A 21,638-nucleotide genomic window follows, 5' to 3' on the forward strand; every position below is an offset into this window, starting at 1 on the left:
ATCTCATCTTAGACTTCTCACATATCTCATTTAATTCAGACACCCACTCACTCTAAAAGCTTATATAAATACAAATAACACGTCGTACTGACCACGATGAAATATATCAACTTAGGTCGATCAGGTCTAAAGGTGAGTTCCCAGTCTAATCTATTCTCAACTTAGTCCACTCTGAGACGATATAGGTATCTCAAATAATACTCGGTTGTATGTCATACGGTGTTAAAAGACCTAAAGATAATTTGATATGGGTATTAGAAGAAGAAGAAGCTATGAAACATCTCAAGGTTTGTTATAACTTACTTTATTTTGGGGGCTTTTTGAAGAGGATGATGTTGATGATTATTTAGTACGCTTATGATTCTGGTATCATGTTGATGATTATTTAGTACGCTTATGATTCTGGTATCAATGTAAGTTTTTCTTTGTTTTCTTTTCTTTTTCTGAACTCTTTTTTTTTTCTTATCTCCAATGAGAGATGAACTCTCTTTCTTTCTTTCTTTTCTTTCTTTCTTTTCTTCCTTCTTATCTCCAACGGGGAATGAACTCTCTTTCTTTCTCTTCTTTCTCCTTATCTCCAATGAGAGATAATCTCATTTAAGATACCTCTTAAATTAATGTGGCCTATAAAAAGCTCATTATGTGTCACTTGGGAAGAGTCATGAGACGGAACTGATCAAGAGGCATTTGACACCGCCGATACTTATTCTCAAGGGGATTCCGAACGTATTTTAGGAAAGTTCTTGAAGAAATATGAAATACCAAGAGAAAGTGTGGTTATCATGACTAAGACTTATATGGAATTTGGTGAAAAAGAATGGTATGGACCTGCTGGATTTGTTAACAATTCGAGGTTGTCGAGAAAAGTGAGTTTTTCGTTTCCGTTCATAAAGATTTCACTCTCTCGCTCCATCCTCTTTGTGTTCGATAAGGGTGTCATCACTTGTTGCTTTCCCTATCCAACCTATATCCTTTCGTGTCTTGCCCTCCTCTTGGTCCAACTTCAGCTTTCTCTGGTCCTGAATCTGGAATGTACAATTGAAAAGCGACAAGGAGAAGTGATATCATGTAAAAGGAACGGTTGAGAAAGCTCACTTATAGAGAATCTTCGCAGCTGTCAAAAACAGTCTTGAACGTCTTCAAACAGACTACGTAGACGTATTTCAATGTCATCGATTTGATAAAGATACCCCAGTAAGATGACACCCTCTTGGATGATGATTTGAACTGATGATTAGATCGAAGAGACTATGCAAGCTTTACACGATATTGTTCAAGCTGGATATACACGTTACATCGGCATGTCTTCTTGTTGGGCATGGCAATTTCAATTGATGCAACGTGAGCTTTCATTGAAGCTTATCCTGATTCCTCATCAAGCTGATAGAATAGAATACGCATTACACAAAAACTTGACACCTTTTATCACTATGCAGAATTATCATAATGCCATATATCGAGAGGTGAGAACGTTCTCATGATTAGAACTCAATGCTGATGAGGTTATAGGAAGAAAGAGAGATGATGCCTACTCTTCAACATTTTGGTGTGGGATGTATTCCTTGGTCTCCACTTGGAGGAGGGGGTGAGTTCAAATCTATCAACTGTCCATATACTCTATCCCACCTCGACAGAATTATTGTAGACGAAGAAGAAAAGTTTGAACTCATTTATAGCACTTTGTCGTCCTATTGATACTGACCCGACTGAACGATCCAAAGTCAATAACAAAACCTTTAGTCCTTCAACTCAGGCGATCATCCGTCAAGTGGAGAAAATCGCTTCGAACCGAGGTGTAACAATGGCTCAAGTCGCGCTAGCTTGGTCGATTAGTAAACCCTTTATCTCCGCTCCGATAGTAGGTACGACTTCTTTGATTAAACTTGAAGATCTGATCAAGGGATGCGAGTTGGAATTGACCGTTGAAGAGGTGAAAAGTATAGATGAGTTGTACGAGCCGATGGGGATCATGGGGCATGTGTGATGACGAACGCTCAATCGTGTATGGACCTTAGGAATGAATCATGTTGTAAATATGTGTGTATAAGCTTTCACCTTACAAGTACGTCAGGTCGAGCATGTATCTACTTTGTTCGCTTGGGAGCATTCTCCATTGAGTCCACTTGTATATGTTCATTCCTGACTGCAGGTTCATGGGCCATGACTCAAAGTCCTCTACCGAAGCATGCTCAACACTAGAACAGTTATTTTAACTCTACAGGTAAGGTTTCTTCCAAGTGCCACGCCACGTTGGACTTTCCTCCACCTCGTCTCCCTGTATTGACATTGCCCCGGTCAAATCTCCCTTCAAGTTTCCTTACTTCCTATATATACTCGACCCCTTCAAAAACCTCTACCTGCGAGAAATCACAAGTACTATTCTTCAACAAGACCTCTGCCCAACTGTCCAACCAGAAATCCCTCTGCGTATGCTCCATCCCAACTACTCCTCGATCCAAATTCAATCACCTTTCCAACTTCTCTCAAAATGAGCGCCAGGTTAGTCCGTCTTCATCCAAATCGTATATACAATATGTACAAATACAAGCAAGCTAAAACTTTAGACACCGTTTACCAACTTACAACCCTTCCCCATCTCCTATACTCTATCCACCTTCAGGTCCTTCTTCTCGACCTTCTTCCCGACCTCCATCTAGCCAAGCACAATATTCCGAATCTCCATTTGGAGGTGGGATGCGTTCCTCCAATGGGAATGGGAATGGGATGTCTTATGGTGGTACTGCACATGATATAGAAGGACAGAATGATGATCGATTAGAAGGTTTATTAGGGAAAGTCAAGGTGTTGAAAGATGTAAGTTGATAATTCCCCTTATCCACCTAACGAGCATCTCTCACTAAGTCTCCTTCCATTTGATTGAGACTTGATTTGTGTCTCTCCTTCCATTGACTTTTCACTTCAGCTTTACGGAGCTACTTTTTTGATTTAGATCTCCCAGCGAAGGAATTTGGTTATACAATCATGTAGGTTGTATCCAGGAGAACGTGTAGAAGACTGAATGTAGGAGATTAATGCTGATATTTTAGATAACAGTGGGTATAGGGGAACAAGTCAGGGATGGGAATCGTGAATTGAGCGGAATGGTCAGTCTTCCTTATTCCCTTCTCTTATTATACCTCACTACCCTCTTGAATTCTTGGACAGTATCGTTATGCTATTTTTATCGGAATTATCTTGATAAGTGGTGAAACGAATAAATGAACGTCGTCTCTCGTCCACACCAATTGAAAATATCAAGAACTGGACGAGTCACCTTTTTTCCTTTTTTATTCTCAAATATGACATTACATGAAGATGAGAGAATCAACAGAAAAGGTTCAACTCGGACAAGTACTGACTGACAGAACGACGCATTCGCATCTACTACAAATTTCCTAGGAGGGACTCTTAAACGAATGAACACTATGGCTAAAAGACAAGGTGGTAATTGGTGTTGGTTCATGGCTTTTTTGTTATTTGTCATGTGGATCTTTATCATGTTATGGTGGATACGTCGATAGTTTACATGCTTTGTATCAATAACAACTCTCAATGCACTATAAAACCTCTTAATATCACTGTGCTTGCTATTGCTAGTACTACTGTGAATTGCTCGACATCATCGTTGCATTCGTTGTCAGCATTATTGATACTACTTTTTCACGTGACCATCGAGCGGTTTCTAGAAAATGTCTTAAACTTACTTGGTTGACTTTACTTTCAGCTTTTTGACTTTGTTGTCCCTTTTTCCCTAAACGGATCGATCGTTGAAGTGTCGAGTATTTTGTCAAAGATGCCTCTATGTACGAGAAAAGGTTGCGGGAAAGAGTTTGAGGAAGAAGGGAATGAAGAAGGTAGTTGTGTTTATCATCCTGGAGGACCTGTAAGTCTAACTCTTACATTCCATCATCCCACCGGCCACTTTTCCCCCAGATATAGGATATAGGATCTCAAACCCAATTACCGCTTCTCATTAATAGAAGTCATGGTTCAGTGATTGTGAATTCCTTGATGTCACGAAGAATGAGGGAATTGATATATGAGTGATTGTCAAAAGTTGATTGATAGGTTTTCCACGAAGGACTCAAATCATGGTGTGAGTCAAGTTAAATCAGTCAATGAACCATTAAACTGACTAAAAAGCATGTTGTAACGAAGTTAACAAGGTGATCTTTTCCTTTCTTCCTCTCATTTATCTCTCAGTAGAGCTAAGAAAGTATAAATCATGCTAACCTAACAGCCCGTCATGGAATTCGAAGCTTTCATGTCTATCCCTGTACGTATCCCTCTCCTTTTTTTATATTCTTCACATCGACTAACTCTTACACAGCCATGTACCAAAGGTAAACACACTACCGAATCAATCATCTCCAATCCACCCGCTGTCAAACCTCAAACGGACGTTCCTACCATTGTGAAGAACGGAAATTCCAATGGAGTTGGAATTGAAATTGAAACTTACACTACTTCAACTTCCATACCTATCCCCTCTTCTTCTACCCTCACTACCACCAACTCCTCTTCTACCCTCACCACTACCACCCCATCTTCTATACCTGCAAAAGGAATTGAGATAGAGACGGAAGAAGATGATTTATCTTTACCTGTTCCAGAAGGAACCAGATGTAAACGTACTACTTGTGGTGCGATATGGGAAGGAGAAGAAATATCAAGAGGAAATGGTATAAAATCGAAATGTAAATATCATCCTCAACCACCTATCTTTCATGAAGGTAGTAAAGGTTATTTATGTTGTAAACGAAGAGTATTGGAATTTGATGAGTTTATGAAGATTCAAGGTTGTACAGAAGGTAATCATTTGTTCGTTGGGAGTGATAAAGTGAGTCAAATCACAGGTGTTTCTTCTCTTACCTTTACAAACTATATATCTCTCTCATCGAGACCGAATTCCCAATAGCACACTATCCTTCCTCCCTTCCTTCCTTATCTCTTATGGTATGATTGGTTTAGTAGACATACATTACTCCAATAGAGAGTGGACGGGATAAGGTCATGTGAAGAAATGAAATGGGTGAAAAGGCTAATGAAAAGGGAGAAAAAGAAGAAAGAGTGGAATGTAGATTGGATCATTATCAAACTCCTATGCAAGTACATGTATCAGCGTTTGCGAAAGGGTGAGTCAATCTCTCAAGTCTCAATCCACAAAAGTCTAGAAAGCTGAGTTTTAGTGCGGATAAAAATAAATCAAAAGTCACTTTTGAAACTCAACAAGTATGTTTCCCTCATCATTCTTACTTTTGCTATTCACTCCATCCTCTTTCGTCATGAGGTATTTTCCTACTTTCCTCTTTTCATCTTGACTTCACTCGTTTTCCACGTTGGCAGAAGGAAGAAGGAATCGTTCTTTTACCCAGCGTCAATCTCATCTTCTCCTCACTTATTTCCATTAGCAGCAAAAGGTAGAACGAAGAAGAACTCATCTCGTTGCCCAGAATAAACAAAAGGTAGAAAAAGGAATTTCAAAAGTATGCTCATGTTCAGCTCCACTTAGATCTTTTCCTTCCGGGAAACAAACGAGTAGTCAAGTCTGTTACTCTTTACGGACCAGTGGATCCAACAACTAGCACTTTTCGTATTCTCTCCACAAAGGTATGTCCCATCTTACCACTTGTCCCTTGATCTCTACCTCCTACACCCACATCAACCTCTGCTTCTCATCTCTGTTCTTCAAGGTGGTCTACTACCATTTATCTAATCCTCATCTCTGCCCTTCATCGTGGTCAAAACATCTTCTGTTTACCGGCAATGAAAGAGACTCATGTTTGTCAGGTCGACATAATACTTCAAAAACCCGCTCCGGCTTCTTGGCCTTTGCTAGAACTTCCACCTCCCGGAACTGAATTACCACCGGGTTACGCACTGACTTTTGGTGTGAGTGGACGTACGGGCACGATTGGAGGTAAAGATTTCGTTTTAGCTCCAGAGGAATTAGCTAGAAGACAATGAGTCGAGCAAGACGAGTATGTTTAGTTTTAGTTTGACAAAGGAGTATGCATGGCACAAGTACTTTGGACAATACATTTCTTTTATTGTCTCGGAATATTGACATTCGATGAGAAAGATACACAACAGATCGACATACATACAAAATATCACGTTCCGTTAGTTCCCACAATTCTTTTGTAACAGACTTAGATCAATTGGTCGTCGAGCATTTCCGTCTGATCGTCAGCGAAGGATGGAATTATCGACGAGAAGAAAAGAAAACCCACCTCGATGTCGAATGGGATGGTCCCGGGCATTGCAGATGTTGGATCTTTATCCTCTACCAAATACTTCCTCTCAGGTAGACGAGGCATCGTAGCGCCCATTCTCGCTAATCGCTATTGGTCAGATATCATGTTCCACTCGTGTCGTCTCAAAGTCCCAGATCACACCTTTACCCACAGTCGATGAGGGGTTAGGAAGGAGGGACCGCATTCGACGAGGGGTAGGAAGGAGGGACAGCATATATCATGACAATTGACAAGCAGATATTTTTTCACAACAAATGGAGAGATGAGGGATCGGTATATGACATGTGATCAGATCAACACTACACTCACATCCGCAGCATCATTCCCCGCATGATCACTATGCCCAGCGACGTATTTGAACCTAACACCATTATAGGGTCCCCTTTGACGTAAGAGTACTATAAGATGTTTGATCATATCTGCATTTTTGACACCATGAGATCCTTTTAATTTGAAACCATTGGCTAGCCATTTATGAAGATATTCCGTCATACCTGATTTTATCAACATTTGCCCTCGTACAGTATTCACATTTGCCCTCGTATTCATATCTCCATCATTCCATTCCATTTAGAAAGCAGAAAAGAGAGGAGTCCGATAAGAAGAGATATTCGAACATCATTTTGACTCACAAGCGATAGTGTATTGAGAATCCGTTCGGACTTCCAAAGGTAAATCAGGAAAAGGACATTCTTCTAAAGCTCTTATAACAGCCTATTTGAAACGATCAATTCTCACTCGAATGAAATATCAATACGAAAAACTTACCAAAAGTTCTCCTCTGTTGTTAGTTTGTAAAATACCCGGTACTCTTTCACTAAGGTTTCTATATGGTCAACTTCATTCCACATTTACCGCTTGTTGAGACTTACGATGAAGCTGCATGACCTGTAGAACCCCAAAATACTCCCAAACCAGCTGCAGCACCTTCTTGTCCATTACCCAAAGATGAACCATCGCAGTAAACCACCAAACGACCTTTTGGTGAGAACATGTATCCATGCTTAACGAGTTGTTTTAAATCGTCCGGGAGACTGTTGATATTTGCGTAGGCTGATGGGGATGTTGTTCGAGTATTAGGAACGATCGAATCTGGAGGTTTGGATATCGGTACGGAAGGTTTGGAAGATTGCCAAGTATCAATGTATTCTTGTGCTTCTGCTTTACTATTAAATTTTTTATATTTAGCTCTGTAACGTCAGCCATGCTTTTTCTCGAGAAACATTTCCGAACACAAGCATAGGAGATACAATTAATGATGATGCAAAGTTCAAGCTTTGGATGAGAATGAGGCAAGTGGTGAGGTTTGAAACGTAAGATTGTGAGAGGACGACTGACCCGGGATGTTTATGAACTTGAGCGGAACATTCATCCCATGTGGGGTATATACCAGGTTGTCTACCCACACCTACCGCATAGTACACTGGCCTGACATCAGCTGATTCCCGATTCCTGCTTTCACGTATCACGTATCACAAAGGCATGTACGTGGTAAACGGAATATGAGTGGTAGATTCGTGCGACTCACATGGCTAGATCGGCCCGGGTGGGATGTCCGCTTAGCTCCAATCTGTGGTCAGAGACGAGTCGCCAGAGATTATCGTTAAGGATTTGTGGTCTACGCCAGGAATTTGGTGTATGATGAGTTGACCCAGATGGTGTCGCGATACGGAAAAGAGAAGTGAATTTCATGCAAAGATAGCAAAAGTCAAATTGGGATCGTCGTCAGCCAGTGAGGGGGCTTCTTTAAAGTGGGAGGATCAAATAAATTCAACGGTCAGGTACGGTGAAGTATCGACTGTCCAAAGACAAAGAAAGAAAGACTAACTACCTTGTTCTTCTTTATCTTCTCTCTCTCATACTGCGGTCCTAACCTTGTTCATCATAACACTCTCGCAGCTCATAAGCTGGTGAATATAGCTGTGACAGACTCGTCTCAGCGCTTTTCTGGCGCTACCTTACCCCACAAAACAAGCCAATATTACGTCCTCCTTCCATCCTCCCTTTGTAGGTCACCTTTCATCTCACACCCCTAATACCGCTGCTCAGGCGCTTTAAACTTGTCATTTTGAATATCCGTATGCACTCTTTCACTTTCACTTGGAAAGTTTATTCTGTGCTGATGCGTGTTCAGTCGCCTTTTCAAACTCAGTCGGCTGCACCCGACCCAGGGCCAAACATCATGGAAGTGGACAAACCAGTAGAGGCTCCGTCCGACCCTACACAGATTCAACCTGCGCCAGAGGAAGAGAACGTACAGGTCACAGTGACTCATGTCACCGAGACTGTCACTGTTGAAGCCGTTCAGCCCCCTCGAGAACAGGATGAGAGTAACATTCCGACCACAAACGGCGAGGAACATCATGCTATGGAGGTCGACACCGTTGTGCCGACAAAAGCAACCTCACTACCCCATGTGGTCGATATAGAAGTAGCAGAAGACTCTTCCAGTCATACGGATCCCCCACCTGAAAAATCCCCTCCCATTGCTGAGACTAACATCATCCTTGCGCCTCCCATACAGCCCGATGTGCCGGAAGCAGGTCCATCACATTCGCCCACTCCACCAGTCTCCATGGAAGTCGATCGTGTGGAATCTCCCCAACCGCCCCAAATTCCCGCCTTGGACATCGCCCCTCCTCTTCCCTCAGATTTCCCTGCTCCTCCCCTGGCCCCTGCTCAGATCCTGGATCTCATCGTCGAGAGGGAAAAAGCTGTCACTCCTTCCCTCTCTTCACCCGTCACCGCAGATCGCACGGGTTACATTTACGACCCGCTCATGATGCTCCACGCCCCGGACGAATACATTCCTACCGACGCAAAAGTCGACTCCAGTGATGGTCATCCAGAAGAACCTATGCGGATCATGCGGATATTCGCGAGATTGAATGAACAGGGATTGATCAGAAGGATGAGAAAACTCAATTTTCATCAAGTCACATTTGAGCAGGTCATGCTTGTGCACACGGAAGATCACTGGAATAAGGTGCAGGGCACGGAGAGTGAGCCACAAAACGTCCCATAAAGAAGTGTGATCTGATTGACAGCTCTGACGGACCAATATATCAAAGATAGCAAATATTACTACGATCAATTATCACTCTATGTTTGTCGACAGACGGCTCATTGCGCCAGATTGTCATGTGGAGGGGTCATCCAAGCTTGCATATCTGTATGCAAAGGAGAAGTCAGAAACGCCTTTGCTATTGTTCGTCCTCCTGGTCATCATGCTGAACCGGACGAGCATATGGGGTTCTGTTTCTACAACAACGTAGCCGTGGCAACAAAGGAGGTGCAGAGATTAGGTCTAGCGAAGAAGGTTTTGATTTTGGACTGGTAAGATATCCATGTCTCATGGAGCGTGTCTCACTCGCAGGGATGTTCATCATGGTAATGGTACACAACGTGCGTTCTGGGAAGACCCAGATGTCCTCTATATGTCCATTCATCGACATGACGGAGGTAAATTCTATCCCACATCAGATTTTGGCGCTCTCGATATGGTCGGTTCAGGTCCAGGGGAGGGCAAATCTGTCAACATTCCTTGGCCCAGCGGAGGATTTGGCGATGGCGACTACATATATGCGTTTCAGAAGATTATCATGCCTATCGCTTATGAGTTTGCGCCTGATCTTGTCATCAGTGAGCTATTGCCTCATTTGTTGTTTCAATCCTGACAATAGTCTCTGCGGGTTTCGACGCAGCCAAGGGCGATCAACTGGGAGCGTGTGAGGTCACTCCGGCCGCTTATGGCCACATGACCCACATGTTATGTGCCCTAGCAGGAGGCAAGGTGGTCGTGGCGCTGGAGGTGAGTTCTCGTCCTGGAAATTATCTTACTGATCCGTCAGGGCGGATACAATCTGACAGCTATTTCCGACTCATCACTCGCCGTCGCTCAGGTCCTGCTTGGTCACACCCCACCGGACCTTGAACCTCTCGAAGCGTCTGAGGTGGCCACGGAGGTGATGCATCAAGTCGCAAAGGTTCAGTCGAAGTACTGGAAGTCAATTGATGTGAAAGCGTGTGAGCCTCCTGAAGGTCAGTCCCTCCCATTGAGATGTGTCGTGTTCCCTCTGATTGATAGTGGAAACCATGGATGATATAGCACCTGTCATATCCATCGCCGACCTCCTCAAAATACATCGAGCTCATCATCTGTACGATCATCATCAACTCTTCCAAATCCCTCTGGCCAGTCAAGCGCTAGAAGAAGCATTTGGTGGGCAAATATCGTGCAGGTGAGTGTATTTACAGAAGGGAGATGTGGTGACTGACGTGAAAGCGAAGGGGTGTACGAAGTGGGCCCAAAAGGCGTCTTGGTGGTATTTGTGCATGACTTGTGAGCTTATCACGCCAGTTCGTGCGTGACCAAGCTAACGGGTCAGCGGCAATTTGAGAGTTGAAACAGATGGAGTTCATACGACCAATATACACCTCACCAATAGCTACCTCGTCAGTCAACACCCGCAGTGTTTCAGTTAAATATCACTGACGTTGAAGTTGGACACGAGCGATTTAATTGTCAATTGGGTCAAATCAAATGGGTATAATCTCATCGACGTGAACATCTTGAAGCAGCTTCCCACAGAGTTCACCCGTGTGAGTCTTTGTCGAAAGTGAGAAGCGGGGTTGAAAATCTGACTCGCAGACATCAGTATCAGTGGCAAAGTCATCACCAAAGCTTGAAGGGCAGCTGGTGAGGTATCTTTGGGATAATTACATAGAGTGAGTACGATCATATTATTTGTCAACTTGTGAGGGCAACGGCTAATGGGCAGACTCTCAGAATGTGAGAAAGTTGTATTGATAGGTCATGGAACGGGTTGCTCGGCGGTGATGGAGTTGATCAATCATCGAGGTGAGTCAGAGCTCTCCTGCTTCATCCCCCCTTCCTCCTCGTCCGTTCACCGCCCGCGGCCCTTCTCTGCAAGGACTGCAAACTTTGTCAGAAGTATGCCCTGATTTGTGAAAGATCGGCAGAGAATCTGAAGGAGGGCGTGGGGCAGAATTGTCCATCTACAATGGACATAGCTGACTCGACTAGAAGTCCAACGAAAAGTCAAAGCCATCGTGCAAGTTGCAGGAATGCATTCGATGGTCCGGATAGACCCCAACAACGAGTCTAAAAGAGAATGGTTCAAAACTCGGAATCGGATTTATCTCCCATCTGCGCATCCTATATTGCAGGATGAACGTGCCAAGCGGAGATTAGGAGGTCAGATACATACTGCGGGTAGGTGGTCTTCCATTCCCTCTTTCTCTCTTCCTCTTCTGTTATTATTTTTTCCCCTCAGCTAACCCTTCCCATCCACGTTTAGTCTGTCAAAACACCACGGTTCCTTTATCTCCTTTCTCACATTTACTTCACTAACCCTGCACGGTGCATCCCAAACATCATGACAGTGATTGGACATGATTTGCGTTTTACGGACAAGTCACTGAGAAACATTATGGATGCGCTGACACTCCGTAGAGAAAGCAAAAGTGGTAGACGTTTTGAACGAAGTTTTAGAACAAATCAAAGAATTCGTAGAGTCTAAACTCACCGATGGCGTATCTTCAACACTCAACGGACATGTCCATACGAATGGAATTGCTTCTCAACCAGAATCAAGAATATCACCATCTGTATCGCAATCCGTATCTTGAGTCTACGTACAAGGGGATATGGGTATCTGCATGTACATGTTTTGTACAATCTGATGGATTTGTATGCAACAGATTTGAGTATCGTCATGTGTTTCTTCTCCTTTGTGAATCATACGCTTATCTCTATCTCTCAAGGTCATCATACGGAATCATGCTCGACTTGTGATGCTATACTGTCATATGGGATCATCTTCCATCTCGCAATGTTAGTATACTGGATCGTCTTCATCTTCCCAAGTTATCATCAAAGATGAAGCTCGTCCCTTTGGATGCAAAATGTAAATGATGAGTATAAAAACTGAATGACATGAAAGAATCATAAACTCATGATATACATAATGAAATGTGATACAACCAAGGGGAAAAAAGGCATAACTACAACAAAAGTACATTACTATCCATCTTGTCAACGAAGCGACTAGACGACTCTGGCGAAATATTCGATAAGTGAAGATTCCTCGTTGATCTGCATGAGTCTCTTCAATGTTGATTGTTGTCCAGTCCAAGTACAATAGGCGAATCTTTGAATCAAAACGGAAACTTTACACAATCTTCCCAGTATCAAATCTGACAGTCTTCCTGCTTCTGGTATCTTACATCATGACCCACCCTCCTACATTCCAACTTCAGCAACCTACCATAATTCTTCAATTGTCGACTCGTCCTTTCGTCAATCTCCCTCGACCCGTCACTATTCTTCAACATCGACACCTCCCCCTTCCCCCTCCCGCTTCGACCACCCGACAAACACATCACATCATGGCCTTCAATTAACCAGTCATGGATTCGGGAGAAGGAGGGAAAGTTCCATCTTCATATTGTTCCATTTTCCTAGTCATAATCTTCATATACGACCCTGAATCATTTTCACTATCAGGAGTTTCCAAACCTTTTCCCATTTGTCGATTTTTGTTTGTAGAATGATGAAAGTTCAAAGGAGGAGTATTTCCTATCATTCCTATCATCTTTTCGTCACGTTTCGGTGTAAAAGTCTTAATTCATCAATATCCGAACCTCTTCTTATTCTCATGTAGGTATAGAGAAAAACAACTTACTTTATGAGTATATTCAGAAATTTGTTTAGAAGTATGATCGGCAATATCGGAATCTTGAAGTGGATGTTCGATAGTAGTTCCGATTATAGTTGTAGAAGATTTAAAAGAAACAACAGGAGTTGAAGGTTGTTTACTTATGACAAAGTCTTTTGACATAGGATTCGAAATTGCAGCGGCTAAAACCGTATTGAAAGATCTTATCGATTTAATATCATCTTCATCTTCTTCCAATATTTCACTCAGAGGACGATCATCATAATGAAATGGAAGTTCATCTATCGAATCACGACCTGGATCATGGAAATTATGTCTTTTTGAAGGGATATAATATTTCCCTCCTATAGGTTTTTTAGGGATGATGATTTGATTCTTCTCGTCGAATGGATTCTTAGATTGAAGTTGTATCTTCTTTTCAGTATCATCTTTAAGATTGGTAATTTCCTTTGAAGTTGTTTCTTTGAAAGTGATTTCTTTACAAGTCGATAATCGAGAAGTAGAAGTTGAAGTGGAAGTGGTTTCTTTGAAATGACAATTATCAAATTTGATTTCTGTCGAAGTAGCTAAAATCGATTTAATTTCTTTCCATGGAGAATCTCTAGAGGTGATTTCTTTCGATGTGGAAAGTTTGAAATTGTTTTCGGTTGATGAAGAATCTTTAAAAGTGATCGATTTACAAGTAGAAAGTTTTGATGTGATTTCTTTCGAAGATGATTCTTTTTTCTTATCCATCGTTTTCTTTTCAGAACCTTCTTCCTGGTGGTAATGATGATCATGACGATCACCGAGATCATAATGAGGATGAGATTGATCAAAATTGGCTTTACAATAATCTTTTTCTTCTTTATCCTTTTCCTTTTCCTTTCCTTCCGATGGATATACAATACCATGTGACATCATCCCTTGTATCCTGTCTGAAGATTTTTCGTTGAAATCTTCTTCTGAATCCGAAGAGAAAGTCGATTGTGTAGCAGAAGTAGTTTGAAGTGGGATTTCACGACCTTGACCAATGTTCGCTTCTGTCGTTGATTCTTCCTCAGGCTTTGAACGACCAAAGAATGCGCAACCTATGAAGAGTAGGGCGACCAGGACAACAGCAAAGATACCACATAAGATAAAAGTGGTAGGGTTTGGACCGGCAAAAGGTACATTACTGTCATCAGTGGTGTTGGCGGTGTTGGCAGTGTTGATGGGGTGGGTGTCGGTATCAGCTGAGTGACCCCATCCATTTGGGTTGCTGAGGCCACTGACAGTTTCGAGCCAACGACGATAGTAGGTAGGATACTCGACCGAGAGCTCGGAGCGGGAAAGAAGAGATATAGCTGGCATGTTGTTGTCGTTGTTGTGTTTGTGTTCTGATTGTCAGGATTGGATATCGTTCTTTGACGAAACTGTGACAGAGGCAGGATGGGTGCATGAGATCGGACACAATGACATTCGCTTTCAGGGGGGCAGGGGGAAAAGAGCTGAATTGAAGGGCGGTGGCGATGTGGCTGAAATGTCAAAGAAGCATAGCACAGACTAAGGTGAGTTCGATGGGTGGAGGATGATGGTATTTGTACACTTTGAGGACATGAAGGGATGACTCACTGTGGGTACGAGAATAATCGCCGTGTATACTTGTGGATTGAAAGTCCCAATTGGTGTTCGTCAACGAATCGAGAGCGTGAAAGAGTAGAGTACGTCTGGACTAGCCAAGAAGACTGTGGAGGATTGGAGTGCGGTGAGTTGACTGGATATCTTTGCCTCCTCCCTCGTTACATTATATATTGAAAAAACGAGTATCGAGGTGTCACGCTGTAGATGCGAACAACATACTCAATCAGTTAGGTCAGAAATATACACAAAAAAAAGTAATTGAGATCAAAACTTATCAAACGGTTTGAATTACCGGAATCACACATTTGGTGGTGTGTACCGATATTGCTGTTGGCAAGTTTGAGTATCAGTGTCAGTGTCAGTATCAGTAGAGTATCTTTCGATCTCACCAGTGTCGTAAAATTGCTTTCCCCTTGTATTATATGTTACTGTTTCACAGTTTCAGCCTTCTCCGACCAGCGAATCGTGTCGAAACCATCGAGCGGGTGACTGTAGACTAACCCCTGTGAGTAGAATTCTGAAGTGTGACATTGAAAGTGTTGAGAATGTCGAGAGATGAAAACAAGACGAGAAAGATGCCGTTTCAGCGAGTCCAGAACATGGGGGGGGGGGTTTAAGCGACACTTACTTTAGTGGCGATCACCGTTCGGATAAATCGGCGGAGCGGAGGACCAACGTCGGTCAGGGAAATTCCATGCTAAACCTTTTCTACCTTTTTCAGGCAATGTGGCCCGTGCTGTGTTTCCTTGCCGTTTTCTCCGTGTCACACAATCAACCACCACCACCCTCTTTCTCAACCTCGTCCTTCTTTTTCTTTCTCTCAAACAACTCTTTACTCACTAAACCAACACTTCACTCCATCCTCGCTCGTAGCCTATCTCACAGGTCAGAGTGTATGTTCTCAAACAGCCTTTGCAGCGCTCACAACTCTTTTCGGTCAGTCTATCAATTCCCCTGCTCTGCTATCATGCTGACCCAATCAAGCGGCGTCAAGCACACCGCAGCTCCAGGCTTATTATCCGGTCTGTAACTACCTCGCTATAGGTATAACAAATACAACGTACAAGAGATTCAAAATATGTCTCCCACTGCCATTGACCCCACCCCGGGGCATCATAACTCTTTCGCGCTTCCCAACGCGACTCCCAAGGTTCACGCAAGTGCCAAGCGAACCCCTGAGGGAGGTCTGCTCAAGGTAGACAGCCCTGACACGGTTTACACCGCCGAAGGGATCAAAGCCAAGTTCATCGACCGTGGCGCGAATGTCATCAGTGAGTCGATAACTCGATTTCTGTCCCTTTCTCAGCTGACATGTACAGAGGGCCCAGATGGGAAACTCAAGGTAAACAAGACGGAGAAGACTATCGAGTTCTTCACCAAATCCAAGGTCGGCCGCGTCGGGTGAGTAATTCCACTCAATTGTATGGTCAACGATCACTCATGCCAGTCTGATGCTCGTCGGCTTAGGAGGAAACAACGGATCCACCGTACTTGCTACCAACCTCGCCAACAAACACGGTATCTCGTGGAACACCAAAAATGGCGTTCAGCAACCCAACTACATCGGTTCGGTCGTTCGCGCTTCCACCATCCGTCTCGGTATTGATCCCGACACTGGCAAAGATGTCTTCGTGCCTGTATCTGACATGTTGCCCATGGTCCACCCTAACGACTTTGTCATTGGCGGTTGGGATATCTCGGGTTTGTCACTCGATCAGGCCATGTTCCGCGCCAAGGTACTCGAGTATGATCTCCAGAGGCAGATTGCGCCTCTCATGGCTGAATACAAGCCTCTCCCGTCGATTTACTGTAAGCTTCATATGCCTGGTGATCTCTTTTGAAAGCTGATCATTCAGACCCCGACTTTATCGCTGCCAACCAGGCTGATAGGGCGGACAACTTGATCCCGGGTGACGACAAACAAGCTCATCTCGAACATATCCGCAAAGACATTCGTGATTTCAAGGCAAAGCATCAACTTGACAACCTCGTCGTGCTTTGGACCGCCAACACTGAACGCTACGCCGACATCATCCCTGGCGTCAACGACACCGCTGCGAACCTTTTGAATGCGGTCAAGACGTCACACGAAGAAGTCTCTCCTTCTACTTTGTTCGCCATTGCGTCAATCCTCGAAGGTGTTCCATTCGTCAATGGTTCACCTCAAAACACTTTTGTTCCTGGATGCATCGAACTTGCCGAACAGCACAAAGCTTTCATCGCCGGAGACGACTTCAAATCCGGCCAGACCAAAGTCAAGAGTGTGCTCGCGGAATTCCTCGTCAATGCTGGTATCAAGCCTTTGTCCATCGCGTCGTACAACCACTTGGGTAACAATGACGGAAAGAATCTCAGTTCTCAACGTCAATTCCGTTCCAAGGAGATCTCCAAAAGTTCCGTTGTGGACGATATGGTCGCTGCCAATTCGATCCTTTACAAGACCGCTTCTGATTTGACTCTTGAATCTGGTCAAATCACCAAGAAAGGAGAACATCCCGATCATATCGTCGTCATCAAACATGTACCCGCTGTAGGGGATTCGAAACGTGCCATCGACGAGTATTACTCTGAACTTTTGATGGGTGGACGAAATGTCATGAACATTTTCAACGAATGTGAAGATTCTTTACTCGCCACTCCTCTCATTTTCGATCTCGCCATCTTGGCCGAACTTCTCACTCGTGTGACTTACCGTGAAGTGGGTACCGCAGGAGAGACGGAAGACTTCCAGCCGTTGTACTCTGTCTTGTCGCTCTTGTCTTACATGCTCAAGGCACCGTTGGTCAAACCCGGAACGGACGTTGTCAACTCGCTCAACCGTCAGAGGAACGCGTTGGAATCGTTCCTCAAGGCTTGTCTTGGGTTGGAACATCAAGGCGATTTGCTTCTCAGCTCTAGGGTGTGGTAGATGAGATGGAGAAGATGTTGATATTGGAATGATTTGATGGGTACTCGTAATGCTGATGTTTTAAAGTTGATGGTATGAATTGCGTGCGATGTTTGATGTTAACTCTGTTTATCTATGTCGTACTGATATCATTGTGAGGTGTCAGTGTGGGTACATTCTTTGCCCAGTGCTCAGTGCTGCATGGGCTGGAGGACGTTGTGTGAATGGAATATCTCACCTTGCGTGTGTTGTTCCGGGGGATATCGCGCCACGTGGCTGGTCCGATCCTTGTCGCGCTGTCACTACGTCTCCATCTTCGACTTTACCCGTCGCAACCATCTTCATCGATCTTCCATTCCTCTATCCCTCCATTTTGCTTTGCTCCGGTTCTCTTTTCCAATCTTATCTCTTTTTCTTAACTTTTCACTGCGTTCAATCTGGAGGAAAACACTATACACAATGGTACGTCCCTCCCCGTCTCCGTACTCTCCCCTCATGTCCATGTCCATGTCCATGTCCATGTGGTCTCCCGGATCACATCTCAATGTAAATTAAACCAATCACAACATTCCATCACTTCCATCTCATATCCATCACCCAACATTTGAATAAATACATCAACCCACCTTCAAATATCCATCCACACCCCATGACTTCTCTAAACCATCTGAAGAGTCTCCTCAAGAGATTCGAAAAGTATTTTACTTTGTCCAGGAGTCAACAATCCTCGTAAAAAGAGATTCCAATTGAAGAATTGAGAAAAGAAAAGAAAAGAAAATTGGATTAGATTACACTTGACTAATCATAAAAAGCCTACAGCAGCAACTATAAAACGTAAAAACGCTTCTTTTTTAGAAAGGTCTGTACAGGGTAAAAACACGCAAAGACCAGCTAGATCAGGACAAAGATCAAAATTGGCTTTATGGGTTATCGTCGTCATTGGTGTTTTGGCAGGTGGGACATGTGAGTTTTGTCTCTTTGTCACTTAAGCTAATATTTTTCTATTTCCCTCTTACGCCTGGTTTTTCTCACTTCCCCTTTTCTTCTTCTATGAATGGTGGTTGCTTCCAAAGTCTCATCTGAAGTAAAACTTTCTCCTCTGTATCTTCTAAGTTATGACAGACATTGTCATTCTTATGTTGTTCCTAGATTCATAGGTTCGGAGTATGTTTGCCCCCCTTACCCTACTCCTATCAGGCTCGTCGACACCTTTTATTTACCCACCACCCCTGATCGATACTTTAGATTCTCCATATGACATCTTTTGAGTCTTTCATTCAATACCTGTGTTCAGAGGTATATATCGGTTCTTCAAGGGTTGTTGTGAGAACAGGACCCAGAGCTCATATGACCGGAAAGCGATATTTTCATTTTTCCAGCTGACACTTTAGTCCTGGTGGAATTCATCAGTTTATTCGTCTTCAAAAAACGTCTTTCGGATATATGTAAGCTCCTTTCTTCTCAATGTAAATTCGACTGATTCGTAGAATGATGCATCTATCTCACATCGAATATCGGTACAACAGTTGAAAGATCGATCCTTCTCCACATTTCCTCCCCTCCTTCCCAGATCTTCTCAAACACAATCTTCCACGCCTTGTCTTGGTGATCAATTTGGTGACACACATTTGTACACATACGCCTCTTCCTACTCAGACTCTTCACCTTCCTCCGTCTTCTCGAAATATCCCACTTGCCCATCTTTACCCACAACCTGCCAGAAAGCAGCTTCTGCCTGTTTCGCTTCCCAGTCCATCCCTTCCGTCATATCTAGACTTTCACAGGGACGTAACAACACTATGTTTTTATCCGACGGCAGAAGTTTCTCGGCGGGTATATCATACTTCGGTCTATGAGAGAAGTAAAATGCAGAGAAGAGGGGTTCGGAAGATAATCGTGATAAATATGGTTCGAGACATTTTGGTGGTGTTGACTCTGATACTACGGATGAAAGGTAGAGAATCCCTGTAGGGTCAGAAATATCATGACGAGATGAAGCTGCGTAACTTACATTGTCTAGGAGGACATGAACCTGTACCTTCTCCCATGATCAAAGCTCGAACCAAACCCATTTCTCCCTCCGGCGGAAAAAGCAATACCGCTGTATCTTCATTTTCCTCAGATCCCTCTTCTTCCGTCTGAGTACCTTCTGACTGCCTGTCTGAAATATTTTCGTTCTCTTGAATGTCTTGCTTCTCGTGGACTGAGCCACGCGACTGACGGAGAAGTTCAGGAAAAGATGGTAAGATGGCGATACATTGAGCGGTGGTGATTATCACCTCGGCTGCGGCGGGTCGTAAATTCTCAGGCAAATGTTCGGCAGTTGAAATCACTTTTGAGGCTTTTATATCTCTCGGGTGACAAGGTAGTCGGAGTATCACACCATCTTCAGAAGCTGAAATGGATTCTAATTTGGCGGATGGCCCAAGAACGTATGTTCCTCCGTATACCGCACATGCTCTTTTCGTCAGATCCACACGCATACATATCCGAGGCGTGGTCATAGTCACAGAGACAGAAAGAAACAATAGAAAACAAGAGTATGAGCGGTACTCGTGAAATGATAAAGAAAAAAAAGAAACGAAATTTGACCTACCTGCAAAAACCCTGTGCTACCTCTCCAGCAGAACCATACTGTCCCACCAAGAAAGCTCCTGAGCCATATCTCCCAATACTTTTCAAATACCTATTCATACGTCCCAACACCCTTTCCACTTTTTCCTCCGGATCATCACAATGAGCAATAGCGTAACAAATCTGATCCGCCAATTTCACATCTAAACCAAAAACATCCTTCAAAAATTCTCCCATCCTTTTATGTTTATTCTCCATGAATACCGTTGTGATCTCATATGATCCCGAAGCCCAAAGTAAGAATTTCATGAGTTTTCTCTTATCTCTTAGATTTATAGAAGTATCTTTAAAGATATCTTCTTTACTACCTGGTACTCTTCTGACTTTCACTTCTTTACTATTCTTCACCATCCCAGTTTCTTCTTTCTCTCCTGATGAATTTAATGGTTGGGTGGAGTTGTATACAGAGACAGAACCGAGAAGACGAAAAGAAACGTATTTGCTAACTTCTGAATCTATGAGAGTTTGGATCATTGAACCTCTTGAAGGAAGTATAGCAGGATAGAGTGAAAGAGCATAACGTCGTCTATCGGAATGAAGAGAAGGTGTTAAAGTGGAAGTGGAAGCTTGAGAATATTGATGTGAAGTGAGAGAAGGGGAGGAATGAAGTGATGACCATTGAATAAGTTCGTCTAGTGTTAAAGAAGAGTGTGAGGAACCGTAGTATTCGTTCGGATCGATATGAAGTATAGACTTTCCCGCTTTGGCTAGAGATCTGGAAGTTAACTATGCTCTTTGGTTCGATCAGATCTTCGAAAGTGAATGACATTTCGTATGTAGACATCGAAGGTTGACTGAATCAATAGGGGGAGGTGTGTAAGCGGAAAGGGGGAAGAAAGAATTCTCACGCTGCGACAATACTACCGGATAAATTGGTACCTATGACCACTACGTCGTATGTATCTGATTCTAATTCCGACGGGGACATGGTGAAAGAGTGGACAGCAGTAAGATATACTCAAGTAGTCGTTGAGCATGAACATACAGTAAGTAAGTCATATATGGTTGCATGGTCGCTCATACCAATTACGTAGCGGACTCATCCAGGCACGGGTTATGATTTGAGATTTGTGGCACTCTCCTGCCAAACTGGATAATCCTGACGAAGCTCGAATTAATCCCGACGCAAATTTGGCCATTTCCCACAAATCCCGTCACTACTGGCGAGGATCCTGTCACTACTCTCGAGGATCCTGTCACTGACACAAAAAGTGCTCAGAATCAAAAAGTAAAGCATGTAGGATGATCTCCAGGAGGCCAGGATACAGGAACTGCAGAAGTCTCTAGAGTAGCATGGACAGGAAAGCATGCAGGGGACATCCGAAATTGGGTCCGAATTCGGAAACGGGTGCTTGGGCCCCCGAAAGTCGCATTTTGGGGGCCCAAGCGTGTCCGAATCCCGTCCGAAACGTCTCCGAAATGCTGTCTCTCCTTGGTACATGCATCAATCTTTCCAAATCTGCATGCATTCTGCTCTATTGATCTGTATGCTTCTCCTCCACACTTCAATACTCAGTTTGGACCACTTTTTATGTACTGACAGGATCCTCGAGCATG

At 43.5% G+C, this 21,638-nt stretch overlaps 7 protein-coding genes across 7 annotated transcripts; 5 read left to right on the forward strand and 2 right to left on the reverse strand.

Moving 5' to 3' along the window:
• Positions 1-96: 96 nt before the first annotated feature.
• Positions 97-1,984, forward strand: TREMEDRAFT_65402 (uncharacterized protein; the record flags this gene model as incomplete). Its single annotated transcript, XM_007007548.1, has 9 exons — positions 97-132; positions 186-287; positions 390-413; positions 684-866; positions 1,102-1,194; positions 1,239-1,341; positions 1,393-1,463; positions 1,510-1,585; positions 1,677-1,984. The coding sequence occupies 9 exons, from the start codon at positions 97-99 to the stop codon at positions 1,982-1,984; spliced, it is 996 nt and encodes a 331-aa protein (XP_007007610.1).
• Positions 1,985-2,724: 740 nt separating this feature from the next.
• TREMEDRAFT_70113 (uncharacterized protein) lies at positions 2,725-3,521 on the forward strand (the record flags this gene model as incomplete). The annotated part of the gene is made up of 3 exons (XM_007007601.1): positions 2,725-2,814; positions 3,048-3,104; positions 3,366-3,521. 3 exons carry the CDS (start codon positions 2,725-2,727, stop codon positions 3,519-3,521), a joined length of 303 nt encoding a protein of 100 aa, XP_007007663.1.
• Positions 3,522-3,760: 239 nt separating this feature from the next.
• Positions 3,761-6,033, forward strand: TREMEDRAFT_45668 (uncharacterized protein). The gene is made up of 9 exons (XM_007007467.1): positions 3,761-3,883; positions 4,069-4,096; positions 4,144-4,166; positions 4,241-4,276; positions 4,331-4,840; positions 5,053-5,135; positions 5,190-5,232; positions 5,503-5,610; positions 5,791-6,033. The coding sequence occupies exons 1-9, from the start codon at positions 3,794-3,796 to the stop codon at positions 5,965-5,967; spliced, it is 1,098 nt and encodes a 365-aa protein (XP_007007529.1). The 5' UTR covers positions 3,761-3,793; the 3' UTR covers positions 5,968-6,033.
• A 2,799-nt stretch (positions 6,034-8,832) lies between these two features.
• Positions 8,833-11,909, forward strand: TREMEDRAFT_34982 (uncharacterized protein; the record flags this gene model as incomplete). The annotated part of the gene is made up of 13 exons (XM_007007442.1): positions 8,833-9,259; positions 9,305-9,593; positions 9,634-9,899; positions 9,941-10,068; positions 10,109-10,298; positions 10,345-10,498; positions 10,543-10,599; positions 10,646-10,712; positions 10,761-10,859; positions 10,909-10,985; positions 11,039-11,118; positions 11,305-11,493; positions 11,734-11,909. 13 exons carry the CDS (start codon positions 8,833-8,835, stop codon positions 11,907-11,909), a joined length of 2,199 nt encoding a protein of 732 aa, XP_007007504.1.
• Positions 11,910-12,679: 770 nt separating this feature from the next.
• Positions 12,680-14,290, reverse strand: TREMEDRAFT_65407 (uncharacterized protein; the record flags this gene model as incomplete). Its single annotated transcript, XM_007007549.1, has 2 exons — positions 12,680-12,901; positions 12,965-14,290. The coding sequence occupies 2 exons, from the start codon at positions 14,288-14,290 to the stop codon at positions 12,680-12,682; spliced, it is 1,548 nt and encodes a 515-aa protein (XP_007007611.1).
• A 1,064-nt stretch (positions 14,291-15,354) lies between these two features.
• Positions 15,355-17,564, forward strand: TREMEDRAFT_40844 (uncharacterized protein). Its single transcript, XM_007007454.1, has 5 exons — positions 15,355-15,496; positions 15,545-15,831; positions 15,880-15,961; positions 16,008-16,369; positions 16,417-17,564. The coding sequence occupies exons 2-5, from the start codon at positions 15,639-15,641 to the stop codon at positions 17,466-17,468; spliced, it is 1,689 nt and encodes a 562-aa protein (XP_007007516.1). The 5' UTR covers positions 15,355-15,496; positions 15,545-15,638; the 3' UTR covers positions 17,469-17,564.
• A 1,531-nt stretch (positions 17,565-19,095) lies between these two features.
• On the reverse strand, positions 19,096-21,009 carry TREMEDRAFT_70116 (uncharacterized protein; the record flags this gene model as incomplete). Its single annotated transcript, XM_007007602.1, has 4 exons — positions 19,096-19,388; positions 19,459-19,907; positions 20,044-20,796; positions 20,930-21,009. 4 exons carry the CDS (start codon positions 21,007-21,009, stop codon positions 19,096-19,098), a joined length of 1,575 nt encoding a protein of 524 aa, XP_007007664.1.
• Positions 21,010-21,638: the final 629 nt, after the last annotated feature.

This window comes from Tremella mesenterica, assembly GCF_000271645.1.
Source record: "Tremella mesenterica DSM 1558 unplaced genomic scaffold TREMEscaffold_14, whole genome shotgun sequence".
In the NCBI taxonomy this organism is placed as follows: Eukaryota; Fungi; Basidiomycota; class Tremellomycetes; order Tremellales; family Tremellaceae; genus Tremella; species Tremella mesenterica.

Excerpts from the sequence above, each read along its gene's own strand:
- TREMEDRAFT_45668 (XM_007007467.1), top strand. The coding sequence starts at position 3,794 with ATGCCTCTATGTACGAGAAAAGGTTGCGGGAAAGAGTTTGAGGAAGAA. Across the intron at positions 4,097-4,143 it reads CGAAGGACTCAAATCATGGT|CATGTTGTAACGAAGTTAAC; the intron begins GTGAGTCAAGTT and ends CTGACTAAAAAG. Across the intron at positions 4,167-4,240 it reads GTTGTAACGAAGTTAACAAG|CCCGTCATGGAATTCGAAGC; the intron begins GTGATCTTTTCC and ends CTAACCTAACAG.
- TREMEDRAFT_40844 (XM_007007454.1), top strand. The coding sequence starts at position 15,639 with ATGTCTCCCACTGCCATTGACCCCACCCCGGGGCATCATAACTCTTTC. Across the intron at positions 15,962-16,007 it reads TCCAAGGTCGGCCGCGTCGG|TCTGATGCTCGTCGGCTTAG; the intron begins GTGAGTAATTCC and ends CACTCATGCCAG. Across the intron at positions 16,370-16,416 it reads GCCTCTCCCGTCGATTTACT|ACCCCGACTTTATCGCTGCC; the intron begins GTAAGCTTCATA and ends CTGATCATTCAG.